At 35.7% G+C, this 25,639-nt stretch overlaps 1 protein-coding gene across 3 annotated transcripts in view; it reads right to left on the bottom strand.

The window, feature by feature from the left end:
- The window catches only part of HBS1L (HBS1 like translational GTPase), an 84,468-nt gene extending 58,881 nt beyond the window's left edge, over positions 1 to 25,587 (bottom strand). The window contains exons 1-5 of one of the 3 annotated variants that reach the window (XM_080806478.1): positions 25,425 to 25,587; positions 21,642 to 21,707; positions 13,972 to 14,100; positions 13,288 to 13,482; positions 10,464 to 12,053 (exon numbers count right to left, since the gene is read on the bottom strand). In XM_080806478.1, coding sequence (XP_080662604.1) covers positions 10,582 to 12,053; positions 13,288 to 13,482; positions 13,972 to 14,100; positions 21,642 to 21,707; positions 25,425 to 25,467 — 1,905 coding nt within the window. In that variant the 5' untranslated portion in view covers positions 25,468 to 25,587 and the 3' untranslated portion in view covers positions 10,464 to 10,581. Of the gene's footprint in view, positions 1 to 9,962; positions 9,974 to 10,463; positions 12,054 to 13,287; positions 13,483 to 13,971; positions 14,101 to 21,641; positions 21,708 to 25,424 lie in introns of those variants that run through there. The other 2 variants (XM_080806477.1, XM_080806479.1) reach the window with 2 other exon arrangements.
- Positions 25,588 to 25,639: the final 52 nt, after the last annotated feature.

Below are 25,639 nucleotides of genomic sequence, written 5' to 3'. Positions count from 1 at the left end.
TACATGATTCCTTTACCAGATTTGCAGACAGCTATTTTTCTCAATGCTTACTTTTTTTAAGGCCAACGATTTTTCTAAAAAATAAAAAATAAATAAAATAAACTTAATGTTAGAAAAAGCCTCAACAGCCATCAAAGAGTTTAACCTCATCTTACATAATAATATCCATTGTGAGGAAAACTATTTTTCTTCCAAGTTAGGTTGACTAATTATACAATTTTGAAGATAAATATTAAGATTTTTCTGCCAAGAACTTTCCTTTCAAACAATACTATATCTCAATTTGGATGCCTTTGTTTAAAAAAAAAAAAAAAGTCTGTATTACTCAGTTTTGGAGAGTGTTTTCTCCCTTGGCAGATTTAAGGTAGCAAGGAAAACACCAGAAAACTTAAAGATATACCCCAGGATTTTACTCCCTAAATATATGCTCTTTTAGCAGTTCACTCATATTAATGTGTAACAAAATTAGACACTAACCCATCTGAAGGTCATTTATATTTGCTATTGGTGATTTTCCATATTACATATGTTAACAAAATGAACTAAAATGTTAGCCAAATTAAGGAGACACATTGACATTTAGTACATTATTTTAGACATCAGAGTTCTAATTCATTAGACCATAATAAAAGGCCAATTTTCACACAAGTATTAAGTTCTTATTCCAAAATCCTAAAAGTACAAAGACATTGAAAAATTCTCTACATGAGAAACAGATTTCCTTCTATGCTGCTCAGTGGTACATCATGATCAAATCAGGTTGATATAGTTAGTGGAATCATATACCTAAGCATTTAAATCTTTGGTACAAAGTCTGCCTTATTCATGAGTCTCTCCAATCAGTCTAGTTTTACAGTTGAAAAGGCTGTGTTTAATCTGATCAACTGCTTTAAGGAAAAAAAATGTCTAGTTTCTATCCCATTTTCTACACACATACACACACACACACACACGCACACATACACGCGCGTGCGCACACGGTGGGGGGGGTAGGGAAGGTAGGAGAGAGAAAGAGAACACTAAGGATAAAAGAGAAGATGGTAAAAACATGAGGAGAATAAGTTGGAAAGCAAGCCTGCAGAATTCAGAAATACAGGGGGAGAAAATACTAGAGGAATAAAAGCCACACTAAAAGCAGCACTAGAAAACAGTACAGCAATGTCTGCAAAGCCCTCCACAAAAGAAAGAGGTACCCGAAACCATTATTTGTCAATTTGCCATGCAAACACAGGCCACTGAATCACTTTCAAATATTCAAAAATTTGGGAAACATTTCACACATATATATTTTACAAGGTGATCTGTCAAACCATATGTCAAAGTCAAATGATACAAATAGAAGCCTAATTATGAGAAATCTATTTTAAAATAACTATGGTTGGTTTGAAACTAAGGAAGTTTTGAATACAGAATAAAATTAAAATGCTATAAATCCTGGCAATAAATAACATAACTAAAAACATAGGACAGAAAGAGAGAAGGGGGCAGGTATGAGAAAGTGTAACTTTGCTGAGCTCAACTTTTAAATCCAGGACTCCTTAAATAACTGTTTAAAGTTAATAATTCAGTTAGTAGAAATTAAACATATTATAAAAGGTATAAATAAGAACTTAAAACATCAACAAAAATTATGAGAAACAGAGTGGAGATGAAGTATAAATTAATTTCTTCATCTTTCATAATGAGATCAACAGGTACCTTTTAGGGTTGGAAAATTTAAAAATTAAAGTATGTTACTATGTTACAAAGATAGTACAAATCTCTAAGTTATCAAAGAGTACATACCAAGTCAAAACACAGACCACATGTCACAGAAAGCATTATATCTATCCTATCATTCTCATAAATGAGAAAAACTCATCTATTGAAACAGTCTCTGGCAAACACAATTACACACATCTACAGGAGGAACAACTAAACCAAAGCGATTCAAAACACTGAAAGCAAAAGGATGAACAAATACAACTTAGGGAAAGCAACAATCATGACAGTAAGCAAACTGAATTTAAGTCAAAAAGCATAAAATAAATCACAGAGGAACTTTATATTAATGAAAACGTCAAATCCAGACAGCTCATGTTCAAAAGGCATAGGGTAAAACCTGTAAGTAGTAAGATGAAATAAAATGCAAGGGTCTTATTATATTTTAACTTACCTCTCAGCTTATAACCCACCAATTAAGGAACAGAATTTAAGTAAGAATGCTGAACCATGTAACAATTTAAAAGTAACTAACAAGGGGCACCTGGGTGGCTCAGTCAGTTAGGCATCTATCTTTGGCTCAGGTCATGATCCCAGGGTCCTGGGATGGAGCCTTGCATAGGCTCCCTGGTCAATGGGGAGTCCGCTTCTCCCTCTTTCTCTCCCTTTGCCCCTCCCTGCCACCTGTGTGCTCTCTCTCAAATAAAATAATCTTTTAAAAATAAATAAATAAGTAGTAACCCAAAAAAGTAACTAACAGAAATGTATCATATTTTGTGTTCTTCAGGCAGAATTCATACTCTTGACAAGTGCTTACGAAACCATTCTAAAACTACATTGGGCCTCAAAGAAAAACCTCAATATACTTAAATAAGTAAAGGACAGAGAGCACATTCTCTGGTACCAGTACAATGAAAGCTGTAATCACAACAACAATAATAACAAAACTCCCACAACAACCTGGAAATTGTAAAATTCTTTCAGGTTCTTGGCTTAAAAAGGAAATCAAAATCAAAAATCAAAACTGTGAATTATCCAGAAAATAAAGTAACTCTAAAAGAACCCAGAAAATAACAGTAATTCTAAAAGAATTCATGAGCCACAGCAAATGCAGTATCCATAGGATAAATAATTTCAGAGACCTAAGAAAATGAGACAGAATGTGAACAATGCATATCTACTACAAGGTAGTGGGGAAGAATAACGAAAGGGTGGAGCTAGGACTCCGATCAAACAATTTATTTCTTAACAACAGGGAGAGATACGAAACTAAATGATGGGTCCATGAGTGATTGCTAAATTATTTTCTGAATTTTTCTGTTTGCAATCTCATAAATAAAAATTAACCTCTAAGGGTAAAGAATTAAAAATGTGTTTGAGTCAAATGTTCCACTCACAAAGGAAGGGAAAAAAATGGAAAACAGATTTGATAATAAACAGATGAACTCACAAACTAATGAAAAAATACCAGTAGAGCTAATTATTAATCCAGGAGCCAGTCCTCCAGGAATAAAACAAAGGTAATTTAAAAAAAAAAAAACAAGAGAAAAAAAATGGGCAGAGGGGAAGAGTAAAGTAGAGGGGAGAAAACAATGTTTAAAATAAGAATGGATGGGGCGCCTGGGTGGCTCAGTGGGTTAAAGCCTCTGCCTTCGGCTCAGGTCATGGTCTCAGGGTCCTGGGATCGAGCCCCGCATCGGGCTCTCTGCTCGGCGGGGAGCATGCTTCCTCCTCTCTCTCTGTCTGCCTGCCTCTCTGACTACTTGTAATCTCTCTCTGTCAAATAAATAAATAAAATCTTTAAAAAATAAATAAATAAAATAAGAATGGAGATAAGGTTGCCTAGCTGGCTCAGTTGGAAGAACAAGCAACTCTTGATCTCGGGGACCTAATTTTGAGCCCCATGTGGGGTGTAGAGATTACTTAAATAAATAAACTACCAAAAATAATTAAATAAGAATGGAGATTTAACTGCATATAAGAATCAAAAAAAAAAAAGGACAATGTTTGCTATAATGCTAAACAAATACATTTGTGAACCATGAAGATGGTTTTCTAAGAAAAACAAAACATTCAAACTGACCCCAGAATATTGAGAAAGATAAATCCTATGATGGAAGGAATAACTTCAATGCTCTTTAAATTAATTAAGGATACATGTGCCTGAGTGGCTCGGTCATTAAGCATCTGCCTTCACCTTGCGTCATGATCCACTGGGATCGAGCCCCACACTGGGGTCCTGCCCAGGAGAAGCCTGCATCTCCCTCTCTCACTCCCCCTGCTTGTGGTCCCTCTCTTGCTGTGCCTCTCTCTGTCAAATAAATTAAAAAATCTCTAAAATAATAAATAAATAAAATAATCTCTATTTTAAAAAATAATTACTTAGGGGCGCCTGGGTGGCTCAGTGGGTTGGGCCTCTGCCTTCGGCTCAGGTCATGATCCCAGGGTCCTGGGATCGAGCCCCGCATCGGGCTCTCTGCTCAGCAGGGAGCCTGCTTCCCCCCTCTCTTTCTCTGCCTGCCTCTCTGCCTACTTGTGATCTCTGTCTGTCAAATAAATAAATAAAATCTTAAAAGAATAATAATAATAATAATTACTTAAAGATAAAGAAAAACTCTACATTCTCTATAAAAACATCACAAAGAGAAACCAAAACCCAAACACATACATACATACATACACATAACTGCAAATTTAATTTATGAATAGATGGAATAATCTTGAATAAAATCTTAGCAAACAAAATCCATCATATTAAAAGAACAATTTACCATGACCAACAAGGGTTGTTCCAATATTACAGGTCTACTAGAAAATCTACTAAATAAAGTTTAATGTTTAATAATGTAGTATCAAAAGCCTCTTGCCATCTATAAAAACAAGTATATTTTCTCCACACAGCTTCTGATATCATTAAACATCTAAGTAACAATTTTTTTCAGAAAAGTTGACAAGCTGTTTCCAAGTTAGATAATCAAGTGGATAACTCACGGAAACTATGAAAAACGAAAGAAGAAACAAGAGAGCCTACAAAACATAATCAAAATTATACAATAACTGTTACAGTAATTAAAAATCTGGTATTGGCATAAAACGAGCCAAAGAAATGGAACAGTAGAGTCCCAAATTAGATAGAGAAGAACTTAGTGCATGCCAAAGATGGCAGTTCAAATAAAGTTAAGAAAGAAAAGGGATATGTAATTCAAGAAAAGGTACCATTACAAATCCAGCTGTTAGAAAGACAAAAGATGCTGGTGAAGAAACTGGATTCCTATCTTACTCCCTAATGGCAGCTGGATCAAAGACTCAAAGGTGTTTAAAAAAAAAAAGAAAGAAAGAAAGAAAAAAAGACAACTCTGGCAAAGGTCAAATGTATTAGAAAAAATGAATAATCTTTTAAAAAATTATCTTGTAGTGGAACAGAATTTTCAAACAAACACCTTTCAGAGAAAGACCGACGCATTTGAATGTATTAAAATTAAAATTCTATCTTATAAAAATGACAAGCTGGGAATCCAAGAAAGTTTTTTCCATGCATGTAACAACGGACTAATATCTTTACCATTTAAATACATGTATGTGTATGCATGTGTGTATACAATACATACATACATTGTATGTATACACACACACACACTAAGAGTCATTACGAAAGATAACAAGCAGAAAAATGGGCAAAGATTAATAGACAGTTCCCAGAAGAAGAAATATAAATGTATCTAAATATACAATAAAACAGTTACCTTAACTCTATTTAAGACATATAAATAAATGAAAAAATATTTTCTAATTATCAGGTTGGTGTAATACCAAAAAGTAATAATATCTGTGAGAATCTGAAGAGAAACACTGTGAGAAGGAAATCGGAACAACCTCTGTTAAAGACAGTTAGGTAGTATTAATCAAAAATTTCAAGTCTATATTTTTTGGCTTAGAAATTCAATTTCTAAAAATGTAGGATGTTCATTTTGGAGTCATAGCAAAAGCAACTGAAAATACTTAAAAATGAGTATCAACAAGGGCTATTTACTGTACAACCCTATTATGGAATTCTACACAGCTTCTGAAAAGAATGAGATCGATCTCTACATAAATGGTAAGGAATGACAGGCAAAATGCTTTGGTAAATGATACAGATATAGAAGTGTCATGTATCTTTCCATTTGTCTAAATATGTATATGTAGGTACACCTATGTGATATGCAAGTAAACTTCTAGAGGAATAATACAAAAGAAGCAATTTGTTTACAGATTTATTTACAACTTCCTGTAGGGAACAAGAATGTGGGACTGTATTAAGGACCACACTCACTTTCTACTTAAACCCTTTCCTACATCTATGAGCCAGACGTATTCTAAGCTGAGGAGACAGCGGCAAACACATAAAATCCCTGTACCCATAGCAACTGCATGGGGGGCATGGGGATTGGTAAGGAGACAGATAAGAAAACAATAACTGTGTACACACACACAATGTCAGATGATGTAAGTGCTGTGAGGAACAATAAAGCAGGGTTACAAGGGAAAGGGACTACATGCACCAAGAAGGGAGACTGTTAATTTTACATGGAATGGTAATAAAAGGAATATAGTGAACTAGGATGCATATGAAGGTTCCCCTACACCAGGATTGGGAGTAAAGTCATATATAGACTACAACCTGAAGGATGGTCGGCCAGGGTGAGTAATGGGGGCGACAGTAGGGGCAAAACACCATAAAGAAGCAGAAAAAACTCAGGTGGTTTGTTCTTGGGTGGGTTGGGTAGAGGGGCACACATGAGCAGAACCCAGCTCCTAAAAGGTCTTATAAAATAATTTAAAACATTTATACAGAGGATAGAAAGAGCTAAATTTGGAAAAGTTACTCTGGCTGTAATGTGTCAAGTGTTTTGGGCGAAATAAACCGAGAAGTAAAGAAACCAGACAAATGTTTCAGTAATTCTGCCCCAAACTAATGGCCTTTAAAAGGTAAAGTAGCAATAAGGATGGAGACTAGTGGGTCAAAACATGTACAGTCCATCCTTATTACTCACAGTTTCCATATCTGCAAATTTACCTATTCACTAAAATTTATTATTAACCCCTGCCACTATGTGCGGCAGGCATTTTTGCAATCATGACCACATAAGTGCAGAGAAGCAAAAAATTTGAACCCCCCAACATGCATAGTCCCAGCTGAGGTCAAAAGGTGATAGACAGATACTCTGCCTTCTTGTTTCAGCTCTCACACCATAAACAAATACCCTTTTTATGACCTACCTAGTGTTACATTTTTCACATTACAATTTTAGTTGGTAATTTTGCTATTTAAAATGGTCCCCCCTTTAGGATGGTATGTTAAGTCCTCCAAGGTAAACATTTATAAAATTCTACCTTTTGGAAAGCAAGAATTCTAAGTGACAAATATCTTAGAAGAAATTCTTTACAACCAGAAAGTTTTGTGGGTTTTTTTTTAATTTGTTTATAGGAACATAAAAGCAGGTACCTTCAGCATAAATTATTAAAATCCCATTCTGAAGGATCAAGTTTATCTAAAAAATCCCTACAGATAAACTGTGATGTTTTCTTATTTAAGAGAATCCCAGAATTATAATTTATTTCAATGTAGCTTTCACAAAAATGTATATATATACTCAAAATGACAAGTCTTTTACACCCTAAAAATTAAAAATATAATGTACATCGAGTCTTATATAATTTTAGAAGAAAACTAGTAAAGAAATTACTATCAACACTTCCCTGTCTGGTCAACATTCTCTTTGTTTATATAAGTAACAAAAAGCAATTTTTAGGCTTCTACAAAAATGACTCCATAACCAAACATACACTTGTAGGAACACAAAACAAAAAACCTGTTGATACACAGTTCTTCCTCAATGTGTAACTGTGTACTTGTTTATTTGTAATGGTCCACATATAAATTCAGGGTCAATTTAAAAAGTAAATAATCACATAAGAACTCATTACTTTTCTCTTAACTGTGTTTATCTTAACAGTGCTCCCTTTTACATACAAAGAAAGTCACTGTACTAGTTTTATCTCTAGTGTGACAATCAGTTGGATGACCTGCCACTTGAATACTAAACACTGAAATATAACACACTGGGAATATTACTACTTATATGAGAAGAAAAAAGGGTAAACGAAAAGTTCAAGAAAGGAGGATTCAAAGCCAAAAAGAGATTAGAATGCGAGTTATTAAACTAGAAGCAGGAAAAAAGTAAAACAAAAAAAGAAAGAAAAGTTAAGCAAAATGTCATGTACACAAGTGAAACCCTAGTTCTTGGCAATTAATGGAAAAGAAGAACCATAACCAAAAAAGCCAACTGAAGACTTTAGAATGCAAGAGGACAAAACATCCATGAACCATTTAAATCATTCAGATCATTTAAAGACAAAAAAAAAGTGAGCAAAAATAGTAATTTTAAATATCTTTTGTATTTTATGTCACTTAGAATATAATTACAGCATCATTTACATTCCTAAAGAAAAATGCTCTTGATCATTATGCAAATAAAAATGGCTTTGCATCACAAAACTGATATTAGAATTAGAAAATAATCCAAAACTCTTAGCATACCTGAGCTACCAGGACAGCAGTCAGTCAAAAACCAGCAGTTGGTGCAGAATATGCACTTAGTGCAAGCAAACATCATCACTGGGAATGTATCCATAAAGAGGCACTGGTCTCTTTATCAAGGGCCAAAGGCCAAAGGTAGAAGGGGCAAGGGACCTTCTCGGTTCCACTCTCTGAATCTCAGAAACTGTGACACATCCTTAGTCAACAAGGCCATATCATGTATGTGCCTCACGGACCAGTAGGCATGACAAGGGCAACAGGGAGACCTACCGATCTGCAATAAAGTTTTTCCCCCTAAATAATCTTACAAATGGTAGTTACAATCCTAATCAGTCAACAAAAGGAGACCTAGTTCACTCTACTAGATCTACTATATGGCTTAAAAGTATTGTATTTCCACTTGAAAATCTGTTATAAAAGAAGGTAAAATAATAGTACCACTGTTCAATTTCACTATGGGTTAAGTATTTGTGGGTTCATGTGCAAAGTGCACCACTTGCGTAACACTTAATCTATCTGGAATTATTGTCAGTTCCAAACAGACTCATAGAATACAATTCAATTCTAAGTGGGAGACTGCCCATACATAAATCTAGTTGATGAGTCATATACTAATTTTGCAAAATTACTAAAATGTTTCATCAAGATTTAAGGCTAGGGAAACAAAATCAGCAGTTGGGATAATTCAAACTTTAAAATCGACCATAAACAAAACGTGATTTATATGATCTCCTAAGCATCAGTATGATGTGCACTGAAATATACAGTTAAAAACAAAACTGAAGACATCATGAAAAAAAGTGGTCAAGAACAAAGAAGACTTAAGATTGGCTTAAGTTTTCCCACCAAAACACTGGATATAAAAACATCATACACAGCTAAAAATATTGGAATGTCATTCTGAAAATAAACTGAAACAAGAAATTAAAAAAAAAAATTATCAAAAGCATAGTGAAGTAGCTGCCAGAGTATATATTTCTTTACTGGGAAAAGGTCAGCTATTTCATTTTCATTAAGAAATAACATTCTAGATACTATTTTTTCCTGCAAGAAATATTAATAATACAGTATCAGCATCCTCTTATGTAAAAGACTATAATTCCTAATTCGAATTTTCCTTAGTATTCCTGATTCCTAGAAACTACGAAGTATAAATTCACATTGGTCTTAGCATTAGTAATGCCTCTCATGCTACTGATTTCTTCCCCTAAGGCAGTGGTTCTTAAGTAAAAGTAACATATCAAAATCACCTAGGGACTATTTTGAAAATACACATTCCCAAATGCCAACCCTCAGAGACTGACCACCATGTCTAGAGTGAAGCTACAGTATCTGTGTTTTGAAAAAATTCCCCCAGCGATTCTGACTGTTTGCTAAGGACCACTGCTTTAAGGGATGAATTATATACTTGTTCTAGCAACTAGAAGAGCTCTTACTGGTCTACCATTGCTGTAACTGTCACTGCAGTACACACAGCTGTCAGTATCAAAAAGGAAAATTCCACATTTCATTACTTACAGTAAAAAAAAAAGTAAGAGATCTGATAAAACTATCTACTCAAACAACATGCAGCCATACTTGAAAACACTTCCTACACACTTATTTTAGAGTGTGCATTTAGGACAAATGGTTTTGAAAATGTATAAAAATAATTTAGTATTAATCCAAGTTCAGTACGTACATGGTCCTTTAAAGGTTTTTCATTTCATTACCATCAAAAATGTATTTCAACAACCTCCACAGTATTCTGAAGAGTCAGGAATTTTAAAATTTTCTAATAGAAAAATTTTAAGTATTCACCTACAGAAAAATAATAAATGGGAATGATATCACTAATATTTTAAAATATAATTACGTTTCACCTATGCTATGCCAGGTATCATAAGAAAAATCTTCATCACTAAACTCTAATAATCCCAAGTGGCATTTTCGTTTAAGAACGAAGCACAAAAATACTTTATAAAAGAAAATGTCTCGTTGTAAAAACTTATAAAGTTGAACGCTTCAAACAAAAATATCTGAGAGATTTGATTTCACAATATCAAGTTTCTATATGCGCTTTGTAAACATACACCCATTTTAGGCTATCAACTTAAATAAAGCCAGTTATCACTTAAAAGGAGATATAGTTTAAAAAATTTTTTTCAGTGCAAAAACACATATCAACTAAAACTATCAACTGACTTAAGACGATTTTAATGTAAAAATCACAACTTGAATCCCATAATATCAAGTAATTCTATAAAGACTTTAAATTAAAACAAAAGCTCTTCAACAGTTAGCAAGTTTTCCTCTTGTTACTATTCTCTAGTGAAAGCTTTCTTTTGATTAGCTTTTACAATGTCATCAGGAGATGCGGATTTGAAGTCAAATGGTGTTATTGCTATAAGAGGACTTATTTCTTTGTCCTTTACGTCTTGAACTTGTCTACTATAAAGAAAAGTCTTATATAGGTCAAGGGTGCGTCGCTTGCAGCTTTTCAGTGGGTAACGAAGACACAGTGTTGAAGCAAAAGCTGAAGGTCTAGCAGCAAGGGCCTTGGTCCAAGAGAGAGAAAAAGGTGGCTTCCTAGTCAAAAAGCCTTTATTGGTTTTTTTATTAGCCTTAGCAGAATTGAAACTTTTCCCTAACTTTGAACTTAAAACTTTTATTTCTGATGTTGGAGCAACTGATTGGTCTACTGCATGTTTTGGAACAAGATGAGGGGTTTTTATAAGGACACTAAGATCAATATTTGAATCTATTCCAGGTGACCTCATTTCAGATAAACTGAGCTTAGAAGACTCCTTCCTAATCTGAGTGTTGTCTATATCAATTGTTTCTGCAATCAAATCAGAAAGTGACAAATTCTCAAGATCTCTTGTAGGAGAAGCTTTACAAAATGCCAAAGATGACAGGGATCCTGTTAATTCTGATATTCCAGTCGAAGATGGATACCGATTTGCTAGCTGTGACAGGGGAAAGGATCCCAAACTTAGATCTGTGAAACTGGCAGATGACTGGTTACAAAGATCAGATAAAGGAAAGCACTGGCTCGGATTGTTTTCTTTGTGTTCCTGAAAGAGTTCAGCTAGGGATGGACTTTCACACTGGGAAAATTGCAAATTGTCATTTTTTAAAATGTTATTCTTGGTACTTTGTTCAACTGAAGAAACACTTCCAACTTCAGTCATTTTAGCAGCATTTACATTATCATGAGCTGTATCTTCCAATGTGCTAGTTAAGAGCGAAGGATTACTTAAACTTCCTACGCTGTTTGGTACTAGAATGCTTTGCAAATCAGGTAGTGAACTATTCTGAGTACATAAAGAGTTATTAGGTGTTATGTCCTTTGTCATTAAGGATTTTAAATCTGATATTTCTTTGAATGAAGAATCATCTTTGGAAACACATTCAGATTCATGAGGTCTTAACATATCAGCAAATAGATTCTTTGAAAACAGACCTTCCAGACTACCTGTGTTTGATAATCTGACTGATGGTTGACTTTTACAAGAATCTCTTGGCATATCATCAATTAGGTCAGCTAGTGACAGCTCTTTTGTTAACTTACATGATTCTAGTTTCTTTTCACTTTTAGGTCTGTCAAGTTTCTTTTTTTTGTGGAGTAAATAGTGACTTGGTATAACTGAGGAATTAGGATATAATCCAGATTTTCCTACTAGGCCAGAAAAATCAAAGGGTTTGCTACTATAATCCAAGTGGTTTGCAGATTGAGGACAAGAGCCTTGAATATTATCAGCTGAAACTTCAGAGGAAGATAATAAGACTCCTTACCTTACAAAAGCCATTAATTTTCAGATGAATAGGTTGACATATGCAGAAGGCAGTCACAGCAACCAAAAGGAAACATGAAATGAGGCATTTAATTACTAAATGTTTCTTTTGATTATAACATTAATAAAGTGATCAAACATTTGATCATTATTTAATAAAAGTGAACACTCTAAAAAAACAGTAATAAAGGAATTTTACCTTCCTTTAACCATCTTAAAGTGACCTTCTCACTTTGCTCACTGATATATACAAATACAAGTACCAAGTTAGTCAATATTCTAATTTTCACAAACTTTATATTGTGAGGTTTTAACATACTAAAATTATCATCAGAACTGTCAAATTCAAAACATCTAAAAGACCAATGAAAGGAACTTATTTAGTTCACCTTCTCCTATATTCTTAATGTATTAAAAACAAACAAACAAGTAACATTCTGTAATTTCTGGAATAAACTACTAATAAAGATAAAATACTATAGACCTCATTTTCATTTGGTCAGTTACAGGTACCTCCCCACCAAAAGTCTTTTAAAATTTAAACAAAAAATAAAAAACCACCCTTATTTCATGTTAACAGACTGCATACAACTTTGTTATGGTGAAAATCTAGTCCTCGGGATACAGGAAATATCAAGCCAGTTAATAAATCATCATGCTCCTACTGACAGACACCATACCAATTATTATAAAGATACCTCAGTTCCCTTCTTATGCCAATTAAATTCAAAAACTAACCCCAAATTCTATAAATCTAAAATAAAAGATCAGGCTTTGAAATGCAAGAACAGTATAATTATGATACTTACAACATTTCAATAAAACTAATACTTTTACAAATGCTATAAACATAAGGGCATTTTTGTAATTGTCTGGCTATTAATTTCCATCTCCTGAGCCATCAGAGTTAAAAAAAAAAATTAAAAAAACTCTCTAAGCTACTGACAAGAAGCAACAAGTGTCTTGTCTTGTTTTTATCTGATTTTATTCCCCCTATATTCTTCTACTTTAAAAAACACAGGGAAATAATCAAAAAACAATCTTTAACAAAGGAAAGAAAACACAACACTCAGTTTAAAAATTCACAAATGGGGAAATCAATTGATGATCATCAGGATTACTATAACATGCACAATTTTCTGCCCATTTTTCTAAACAGCTAAAGCAAATCAAAGCCTCTTTTAAAGAATTAACTGTAAAAAAACTAAAAGAAAACAAGTAAAAGCATACCTTTTGCTATCTTCCCTGTAGATATTGCTCCCTCACTCTTGACCTTCCAATTCTGCATTTTATCTTGTTCCAGAACCATTGCCAAAGCCTTCTGCACATCAAACTTGTTCTTCAGAATGGCTTCAATCAAAGTGTCATCTGGCACAGTGTCTCCAAGCACCTCTCTCATGTGATCAAGGCATGAATAAAGACGAGCTAGAACAGAAAGTAAGTAAAGCCATACATAAATGATGTCATGAAAGAACCCTCAGTTTTCAAAAGGACTTGAAACTCTATTAGGAAGTCCAACTTTCCTCTTTCCTTGGCAAAAATTACTTATAATGATTATATTTTTATCCACAACATACCTATCTTTCCCTATTAGAGCTCATGAAACAATAAATATTGCTAAAAGAAAATAAATCACTTACGTTTCTCTCCTAAGTAAATGAAGATCTCGGTCAAATATTCCAGTTACTAAATAACAGCCACACAACCAATATTTCAACCATGGAGTTAACCATACACTCCTCACAAAATATACTTAATAAAATGTAAATTTCCCTTGAAGATACAAGAGACATTTGTACCATTCTTACCCACAATCACTACTGTGAACAATTGCAATAAACCTAATAAATTCTGGTGTATTGATCATCAACCACGTTCACACAGGAAGCACAGATTAACTACTCTTTACTATACCTTGATCAATTCCACTCAGTTGATGGTTCAAAAGAGAATTGGAGGACTCTTTCAAATCGTCGTAATCGTATTCTTCTACAGGCTCACCAAGGGAAGGTTTGTCACGCCGCGAGTAAATAAACTGAGCAGCTAGAAGAGAAAATGATGGAAAAATGCTTAGCACAGCCACTTCCCAGTAAGTCTTTTTTCCCCCCACAAAAGTTAAAATAGAAATTAAAGATTCTGACCTACCACCTATGGCCATTTACCCACATCCTATAATAATGGATAGAAACAAAAGCAAAGACAAAATATACCATATCCTAAATCCTGGTCGGAGGTCCTCAGTAACTACTCACTGGCGTTAACAACCATCCTCCTTCTTTCTTCCTATCTCTAACAGCTCCACCGAGCTGACTTTTGCCATAGTTTTCGAACACCTCATCCCTTTCCTAACACCTCATCCCTGCCTACTACTCCATCTTCCACGCAAAATGTTCTCATCTTTGGAACAAATATTTCAAACCACATACCAAACCTGCTTATTTGCATAATTAAGAAAATACTAAAAACAAGTTAATTTTCACTTTCCGAGAATTGCTAATTTTGCTTGAACCCAACAGCTGACCAAAATCATAAGCCTTAACTTTTGAACAACTCCTATTTTCAGTCAAACACTGTCTATGCTGTATACTAGTGTCACATACCTCACTGACTTTCAGCGATTAGTCTATGCCATTCTACAGCAGTGTCATCATTTAATATATAGCTGGTATTGTAGATTTCATTAAAAGGAGGAAAGACAATATATGCCTGAGTATCATAAATAAAACACAAGTGAGCAAAGGAGAAAATCATCACACGCACCCCAAGTGCTAACTCTTCCACCTCAGCTAGATTCCCACTGAACTCAATTCCTAGGACTGTGCTCAATTGTGAAGAAATAAAATTAAAGAATAAGAAGGAAATTTTAATACAGTATTCTACAGGCAAGGTGTTATTAGGGATTTTATATTATTTAGTTTTCTGGAAGAGCACATAAACTCAAGTCTATACTGCTTAGTGTTCCTACACTTAACTTTTGTTCATGTTTTCAAGAAAGCACCATCTATGAAAGAAAGGGAAGCTAACTCCATTCAAAGTTTACAACTACTGCATATAAATAATGCACATATAGACACCAGATAATAATACTATGGCTTATGTGGAACTCCCATATGCAGAAGGCTGTAGCATAACGGCTATCTATGCATAGAATAAATCAACGATGGCCTTACGGAAGAGTAGGAAAGGCCAAGAAGAAAAATGTAATGATGTATTTTAAAAGCCAAAAGAGCAATATAGATAACAAGTGCCACAGACGCACAGAAGATTAAGTAATCACTGAAGATCGGCACAGTTCTAAAAAATGAGGTAAGAGTGTCAGAAAAACTGAGAAGAGGTGGAAGACATGTTGGACAAGAAAAACAAACAAGAGAGATACAGGACAGCTGAGAGATTCAGTCTATTCTGCTATAAGGCATGTTACCTCAACAAGACCTATTCACACAAATGGTAAAGAGAATGATGAGGACTTAATATTCAAGTGCTTTGATTTATGAGATTTTTTTCCCCTCAACACTTAAATGTTTGGCATTACCTAAAAGCAGCAGGGACAAGGGAACACCCAGCACAGAATATGACACTGTACCTATAATGGTACTGCAATGCCAGAGAGACCCACGGGCTTCCTCTTGGCTCAGTTTGGAGGACATGTGTCGCTTTGTGCACGCTTACTGCTTGGCTCTCCAACAACTGTGAGCATTTGCCTTTGCAACATTATTCATTAGTTCAACTTTTTCTCACATTTCTATTAAGATTTTTACCTTTTTTAAAATGTAAACTCCTATATTTACTGGAATATTTCTTCATTAGCAAGTTAAGGTATCTTCAAATGTGCAAGCATTTTTATTAAGATGATTACTGTTTTTGATAGTACTTTACAGGTTGACATCTGTCATGATCCTAGTTTTTCCCAGATGTTCTGTTATTTTCAGTATACAGTTTTGAAGACCATAAGGTTTTTCAAGAATACACACATTATGTTTTATATATTTCTCCCTATTTATCCCCCTTCAGTACAAGAATAGAACACTATTAAAAAGTCAGCATGGCTAAACAGAAGAGTCATCCTATTTATAGACTCTCTAAGATGACCACTAATTTCATGTTAAAATCTCAGAACGAGGATGTGTCTTACAATCAAATGGCATCCAACATCATGCAACACTTAGACTGACAGGAGATTTACTTTAGGTGGTACATAAAATTACAATATACCTTACATTCTGTGGCATCTTAGATTAATAAAATGTGGTAGTACTAAAAAACATAAACTGGGCCACTTTGTGCCTGGTGATTTACAAGTTATTTTCCTAGCTATAATACACTATTTAGTTTAGCCTAAAAGTAACAAATATACTTGCCCCAACTTCCTCGCATAGCTTTTACCTGTGAGGAAAACCCCAAGAAAAATAAAAAATTAAGTGAGGAAAAAAATCGGGTAATTTTTCCCCCAACAATTTTTACTTAGGAAATACTGACAGGAAAAGGGAAGTCGTCAATATCCAGGCTGCAACTCAACCTCAGAGGAGCTATTTTTTCCGGGGGGAAGGTGGGTAGTTCTTACCCCAGATGAACACACAAACCCAACTCAGAAACCTATACTATGGCCACTGTTTTGGAAGCAGTGTTGGCTAGATTTGCTGACAAGTGGGGAGGGAGGGAGGATAGACAAATTCCCCTGGGAAAATAACTACTAGTGGGGAAAAATAGTCCAAATCTTTGAAGTTGAAATGAGAGCTCAAAAGGCAACAAATACAATAAAATAGTAAGAAAAAAAGCAATGGAGAGAAAAAGGATAAATACAAAATGCTATTTGTTTCTAAATTTAAATCACAAACTTTAATAGAAATGCTTTTTGAAAAACTGGGACATGCTCATTGACTTTTAAAACTTAAGGCAGTTCAACAAACATGAAAGTTTTAAGAATTCAAAACCTGATTCAAAACCAAATTGTTTCCTCAACACCTTAAAATAAAAATCATCTAAGAGGCACTCATTAATGACAGAGCTGTCTGGGCTTCTTGCTCTAGAAGTTCTGATTCAGTGAGGTTGGAAATGGGGCAGGAAACCTGTATTTTAAAGCTGCATTTGATCTCCCAGCTAACCAATATCATCAGGGAAAATTAGGAAATACTGGTCTACAAGTCCCCCCATAGTCCACTCTGTACAGTCAATCAATTCCCTTCCCAAAATACAGCCCCCTCACTCAAAACCCTTCACTAAGCTGACAGGACACACCTACAATTAAAAATTGCTTTCCAGGGGCACCTGGGTGGCTCAGTGGGTTAAAGCCTCTGCATTCGGCTCAGGTCATAATCCCAGGGTCCTGGGATGGAGCCCCACTTCGGGCTCTCTGCTCAGCGGGGAGCCTGCTTCCCCTCTCTCTCTGCCTGCCTCTCTGCCTACTTGGGATCTCTGTCTGCCAAATAAATAAATAAAATCTTTAAAAAAGAAAAAAAAATTGCCTTCCACAGCTTGCCTCCTACTTTCTTTCCTAGTCCTCTTTCCTGCTGCAACCGTATGTGTTCTCGAATAAGCCTCACATAGAGGCCACTGCTCAAGCGCTATTTTCTTCCTCGGAACAAAGCCATTCTTCCTCCCAAACTGACCAGTCCAATCTCCCTTCCTTCCAGAAGCCTTCCCAGGCCCCTTCATGTTGACTATGGTTCCACCCACCACACTGCTGTGGCATGTCTGAAGAGGACCTCTAACATGCTACCTTAAACTAATTTATAAATTTATTAAATAGGGTTTTTCATACACATTAATACTCAATAAAGATTTTGAGTTGGAACGCACTGAATAAAGATTACTACTGCTTAAGTAATCATTGAAGACCTTTTGACTGCAGCAGCTCCAATGCCTTGATAACAAATGAAAAACGAAGCAAGAGTCAATTACTATGAATGTCTCAGGAACAATCAATCACAAAAAGCCAACTAGGCTTTCCCAAATAATGCAACCTTTAAGCTATAGCCAATCAAATAATTTCTTTGCTTTGTTTCCTGTCTTCTCTATAAAAACCCTGCTCCTAGCTCCGTTCCAGTGGAGCACGCCTAACCACCTCCAGTTTGGAGCTACCTGATTCAAACTGATGTTTGCTCAAATAAATTCTTAAAAATTTCAATATGCTTTGGTTTATCTTTTAACACTTCTAATTTCAGTAGGCAAAACAAAACCCATAACTGTTCAAATAAAGTTATATATATGTTGTTTTTGCCATCCCCAATTCCTTGACATATGTTCAATATTCAGTATCAAAGTCAATCTTTCCAAAGGAAAAAAAAGCTGTAACATTTAGAAATCACGAAAACTGTGCTTAGTAGAGTTCAAAAAAATACAAGCGCTGATGAATTTTAGAAAAATTCCTATTGATAAAGCACCCAATTATCAGAATTCATTAAGACCATGAATATAATCATCACTACAATGACAGTGGCAGTTTGAGAACAGAGAGGATCCTTCTAAAACTCTTCATTATTTTTACTGAAAATCACCTGGAAAATACACCACTAAATAAGAAAAGTTTCTGATCTAATATCACTATGTTTTAAAAAATTAAAAAATCCCAAACCAGATGTTTTTTGTTAAAAACACAGGTTGTCACAGAAAAAACTCAAAACCATTTAACTATCTCCTGCTTCAATAACATCACTGACTTCTTGGAGTGTACCAAAGTAACTCAAATTATAAAACTGTCCTGAACATGAACCACACACAAGATACACATGAAGAGCTATGAGCGACACAAGGATAAACTCTGACCTCAAGAAAGCTAGACCACGAGTGTAAATCTCAGAAAAACACCCTCAGGATGTCTGACCTCAGAATGTATCATCAATTCCTAACACAAGATTAAGCATGATTTATTCAGATAAGACTAGATAAATCAATGTGTTAACCTGCAAGATTAAGATTTCTTTCAGTAGTTCCTCCCTCTGTAAAGGTTCCCACCCTTGTGCAAGTCAGATTCAAGCAACTTCTAAATCTGTAGGCCTTAACTCCTCTAATTATATCTGGAATCTCTCTCCAAATCTAATGCTACCACCCTTGTCCTAAACAAATGATTCTCAAAGCAAGCATCAACATACCATGGAGGGCTTGTTAAAACAGTAGCTGTGCCCCACTCTGAGTTTCTGACTGGAACAGGGCTAAGAATTACTTTTCTAATAAATTCTCAAGTGATGCTAATGGCACATGGACATTTTGAGAACACTGTTGTCTAATATCTCCATCTCTGGTTAGTATAATAACCTCCAAACTAATCTATGTATATCCACTCATGTACCACCTTCAATCCAGTCTCCACTTTGTAGAAGGGATTTTTTAAAAACTCCAATCTAATTATCACACCCACACCATCTTCTCATTTCATGAGCATGTCATGCTCTCTACTGTGCTTAACAATATGAATGATGAAGTTCATAATAGCGGCTATCACTTTATCACCTAGTCAACTGTGACAGTATTATTACAGGAGCCCACACGGGTTAACCCATGAAGTTTTCTTTAACATTGCAAATGGCATGTGTCTGAGAGGTTCCTTGGACAAAATTTTTTTTTGTTTTATTTCTTTTATTTTATTCCTCATCCCTATGCAATGTGGCCTTGAACCCCTGCATAAGGAGCTCTAAAGGAATGCTGATGAAGCCATCTGAGCTTCAAACCCAGCCTTCTTTATTCTTTTATTCCTCATCCCTATGCAATGTGAACCCCTGCATAAGGAGCTCTAAAGGAATGCTGATGAAGCCATCTGAGCTTCAAACCCAGCCTTCTTTATTCTGCTTTGTGATACTGGGGTTGCAGTCCCCAGGAAGTTCATTTCTTCGACAGTTAGCTCCTTTGGGGATCAGCCAATGGGGGAGATGCTAAAGGGAGACTGGAGGGCCAGGGGAAGAACACAAGTGCTCCTTTCCTTTTTGCTTCTTGTGCAGCCCCCTCTGCTTCACCCACATTGCACACTACAGTAACGGCAATTAGGACCAGTGAGCAGTTTGCCCCAAACTCCCAGAACCAGCTTCCATGTGTCCCCACCTACATCCCTCAGACACCATGTCCAGCAAGCCAGCTAGAATTCCCTCTTCAAAAGGCTGAATCCCAGCTTCACAGGGTCCTTTTGCCGACACCAGTACCAGCCATGCAGTCCCCCTCCTCAGAGGGCTGAATGCCCCATTTCACAGTCCCTCCTCTGAATTTCAGAGGCAAAGCAGAACCCCCGTCACAGGTCTAAGCCCCAGCTCCAAGGAGGCCCTCTGCAAGCTTCTAAAAAGTTGGGTCTAACCTCACCCATTTGCTCCTCTACAACTAAATGCTTCCTGAAGTTACCACCTTCCTTGATACTTTGCTTGCCTTTCTTGCATTTTTCACTCTTTAAAATCTGGTGAACTTCTTGTATTAAATTCTCTCTGACAAAATAACTGATGCAATTTCTATCTCCTAATAGGATCCTGATTGGTAACAGTGTAACACTAGAGAAAGAGAGGAAAGGCCTTGATTAGTAAAGCTAAATGAGGAAAGTACAAATAAAGAGCTAGATGCATTTCAGAGGAACAAGTAACAAGATAAGAAATGGCAGGAAGAGAAGAGGTGCTAAGACAACTTGTGGAACACCTATGCTTTATAAAGAAAAAGGAATTCTAAAAAAGTCAAAAGAACATATCTAGTCTTCAGAGACTGAAAGGGAGATTAAAACAGCAGGCACAGGGCTACAGGACAGCTCTGCAGACTATATGGTATTAAAGACAAAGTGGATTTTGATACAAATATTAATTGTATTAAGCTTTTGAAGTCATAGAAAATGAGTTTTGTGAATTATATTTATGTTGTACATAACTATATTTAATTTTACCCTTTCCTGGCAGATTAAAACTCAGCAAGGCATTTTAACCAAATGTTTATAGAGTAGGCTGAAATATGAAGACAAATACATTGTTAGGGAAATTAGGAGAAAAGGTCTGGTCGGAGACTATGTCTTTGCTGAAGAGAAGGTATGAATGTATCATGTTTCCTTTATATGGTGTCAAGAAGAACTCTTTCAGCTGGTAAGACAGGAGATGCAGCTCTGATGTGGAGTCCTACAGGAGCATGAACTCTAAAACACTCTGGCTCCGGGAAGACTGACCTACATGGATTTGGCTGATTTAACAAACTATTTAATAGTAGATAAACTGAAGTACCATATGAAGGGAAGTCTATGCGTGAAACCTCAATGTTTCTAAGATTCAAGAGATTGCTGAATATATAAAATTAATTACTACTGGCCTTCAGAAGTTCTAGATTTTTGTTAATGACTAAATTACCATTTCGGTACAACTCAGATTATTTGCAAGTTACAAAGAATATTGGAAAAAACATAGTTTTCAAAGTTTTCTTCAAATGTTTAAAGCTAAATGATGAAATCAAAACTTTAGATTCTATTCATGGGTAAAGAAATGATTTTATACATTTATAAAAGTTAAGGACATTATCTTTTTAAATGTTACATAACATTATAATCTTATGGAACACTCTAGTCCTAGAATAACAATAATACTTAACATTTTTTAACACCCAAATAAGTGGAAATCAAATTGTTTTTTAAAAGTCACCTGTTGATGGCGAAATACAATAATCATCCTCTACAGACTGGCCATAGAGATCATCATCTTCAAAATCTAAAATAAAAAAACAAGAGACAAATTCTTCATAAGTTCTTTTTATATTCTTAGTTATTAACAAAGGAGCATCTGAATTCTCTCCAAACTAAACTGTCCCTCAAAATTAAAGGAGCTTGGAATGTCTATTTCTCCAAAAAATTCTAAAAATTTTACCCCAACGTAGATACTTACTTTCTGTATTCATAAAGATATACATAGTTCTTTGGTTTTTAAGCTAACTGGGTTTTCTTAAAACTCTTCCAAGTTTTCACTGCATGTGATCAAAACATCATAGTATCAGAGACCTCAAACTTGAATCGTCTCTCCAGTGTTAAAAATCTGAAGTCATCAATTCATTCTTTTCACCAAGTGCCCTTCCATGACCAAAGCATTTGTTTCCCATACAACTAACTAGTATAAGGAATGCAATCAGACAATGAAAGCAGTTTTTCTTCATGTCCAGCTGGTTAATTTCTATAAAAACCATCTTATCCTAAATTCCCTTATGCTCTTTGTTCATGCTAATGAGACTTTTTTCTTACTGACCAGAATATGCACTTTGCCCAGATTTTCCTAAGGCTGTTTCTTTTTCCTCAGTAAGGTTCTAGCTAAAACATCACCTATTTGCATATGTCTTCCCTGACCATTCTGGTAAAGCCACAAGGCCCCCTGCCACTTCCACTCTCTAGCACACTCCTCCAGTTGTCTTCAAAACACTATATCTGTTTCATTCCATGAGACTATAAGCTCCTTCAGGGAAAGGTTTTGTCTTAGCCAACTACCTGGCACACGGCTGGAACTAAATTAGTTTTCCTTTTATTATAAATTAATGAATCAATTTAAAACTAAAACGTACAAAAAAGGTAAATATATTTACACAAATGCATTCATTCATTTGATAAATAGATTATGCCAAGGATTATTAGACGTATCTGAGGGACAACAGTGAGTGACAGGTACATTTCCAGATCTCTATGAATCTAAAATCTAACAGGAAAAAAAGACACAAAAGCAGGCAATTACAAATTATATGATAAGTGTTTGAGACATGAGAAATATACAGTGATTATAGAGTGATTTGGGATCACACATACGAACAACAAAAACAGAACTGGGAGAGGGGTAGCTAAGGAAAGATCCCCCGGAATATAGAATTTAAACAAATTCCAAAGGATAGTTAGCTAGTTTCTGACGGTATTCATATAGTAGGAACACATGTTCAAGAGTTGCAACATTTACAGCAAAGAAAAATTAGATAAATGCTACTATTGGATAAAAATATGTAGCAGCCTGGGATGCCTGGGTGGCTCAGCCAGTTAAGCGTCTGCCTTCGGTTCAGGTCATGATCCCCAGGGTCCTGTGATCCAACTCAATACTGGGCTCCCTGCTCAGCAGAGAGCCTGCTTCTCCCTCTCTCTGCTGCTCCCTTGCTTGTGCTCTCTCTCTCTCTCCCCCTGTCAAATAAATAAATAAAATCTTTTAAAAAATATGTAACAGTCAATAAACTATTAGACCACAATCCCAAGTAAACACTTTATTATCAGCAAATTAATAAGGAGTCACTTGCAAAATACTATTTTTAGATATGAATGCCAAGAAACTTTTCTAGGTCAGTCTTTCAACTGAAATTGATCCTAACAGTGCCACAATATAAAAAAATGAAGAGAATTCTTTCCTAGAATTTTTGTAAAGTGGTTCTTCTCCTCAATAAAATTCTGTAGTATTTACTGCACATAAAGCATTGTTCCAGCTACTGGAATAAATATAACAATAGAGTAAATATAACAAGAAGGTATGGACTATGCCCTCCTGGCACTTTTAAATTAGTAGTTAACATAGCATTAGCTGAATGAAGGCAGTCATGTAAAGTACTATCCAAATTACAAAGAACAAAGTGAAAGTTAAATAGAGGAACCAATAGGTTTAAAGCACATACTCTCTAATAACATCGCATTACTTTTAAGAATTTTCAAATTATTATTTGAAATTAATACAAGGGGGGAACCTTTAAGAAAAAACAGAAATAAACTGAATCCTTAAAATGAGTAGAACTTTTATAACCAGGAATTGGGGATGAACTTCCTATGCTATAGGAACAGCTTGTTTATGATGTCATCAGTTGTTCCAAAGAAACATGAAGGACAACCTGAAGTGGAGTTGCCTAGGTGAAAAGAGATTTAGCACTTACTCCCACATGCCAAGCATCTCTCCTCCAGAAGGACTTTACTTCACATAGAAAACCTGCTTAAATTCCACCAACCCACACTGAATAAGGTGTTCTCACTTACATAGTTCCCACAGCACCTTGGGAGTAATTTTTGTAGCATGTCATACTCGACTCATCTGTTACTTGTATATTTCCCCCTTTAGAGTCTCTCAAGCATCCAACTATCAGTCCCCAAAGCTTAGAGCAGTACTCTAAGCACTCCATTAATGAAGAATAAGCACTCAATTAATGTTGGTTGAGGAAATTATAAATACTTATTTAAGAAATAAGTTGCAATTAGGCCTATTCATATTTTTCATATCATAACCTCAAAAATAACTATCAGGCTAAAGTCATCTTGCAGGTAGCAGTGATCCACACGCCATGTTTACATCCACTGCAACACTTAAAACGGCCTCCAATCTTGAGCGAACACCAGGAACATAACACATGACAGGCTGACTAGGTAACTGTCTCCAAATGTAGCACAGGGTGTTAGCTACCCTCCACTGTGGTTAGGGCAATACTGATGTTCTAGAATAATCGTCTGGCAGTGCCAGTAACAACCACCAACATATTAAGCACACTTACATGATCTGCACTTTAAAAAGCAATAGGTCTTTACTCCTTTTTTGCCCTCCTTCATATTTGTTTATAATTTTAGTTTGCATGATGCTTGGTGATGCCTATAATTATCCACTGTGGAGAGGATGCACTTACCCTAAACTAATTCTAACTCCTTTTAAACTCCTAGAGAACATTCATATGCACATTTTTTATTTCTTTTTTTTTTTTAATCAAGAAGTATGTTCCAGAGCCCCCTTGCTTCTAGCATCGCCTTTTTTTCTCCTCTCATTCCAAAATACATTTAAATTCAGAATGATCGACCAAGAATTGGGTATACACACCTCAAGATCATCTGATCCACTTATTCACTGGGTCTTTCTGATATCTTTTTTATCGTCTCCTAACTTTCCAATTTAACTTGAAACTCATAGAATAAGTTATCTGCTCAAGCCAGGTTTTGTACTAAGTATGTATGAACAAACACAAACGATTTACCACGTAGATCTAGTTACAGCAGACAGTTGAATGTAAACATGAAGTCAACCCGTCTTTTACAAATTAGCACAGTTTCATGAGCATTTTTGAAAGGGGGGTCGGAAGACACTACCTAGAAGTAGACAATTGTCTACCCGACCTGGGAGGAGAAAATGGGAGGGAGAGCGGATAATGCTTACGTGCACAAATATCACCAGATCCCAACATTCCCAAATGTCCTTCCCATACGACGGCATGCAGCAACCTCCCTCTCCCTAAATAAAATCAATCCCAGAGGGCAGAAATCATGACTTAAAACAATGCCATTCGCTGGCACTCAGATGTATTGTTATTTTCTCCAACTGAGGCTACTCCGAATTCCAGCCTGGCACCACTAATGAGAAACTCACAGATCCAAGTGGGAGCCAACGGGCTGAGATCCCAGCTGAAACCACGAAAATGACGTTCCGGCATGCCCTACCACCTACCTTCATCGTAGTTATAGCCCCGGACATTCCGATGCCGGGCCATGGCGGCGGAGAGGGCGTTCGCCACCCCTTAAAAAACACACGGTTTAGATACTGATAAAGCGCCAACCGCGGCCTGGACACCACATACGCGCCATCTTGACTTCCGGCAGGCCTCTGCGCTGAGCGCTTGCGCACGCGCGACGACTTATCTGCGCACTGCACGACGGTAACCT

This window comes from Martes martes (assembly GCF_963455335.1).
Source record: "Martes martes genome assembly, chromosome: 6".
Classification (NCBI taxonomy): domain Eukaryota; kingdom Metazoa; phylum Chordata; class Mammalia; order Carnivora; family Mustelidae; genus Martes; species Martes martes.
This window is presented reverse-complemented; position numbering and strand designations above follow the sequence as displayed.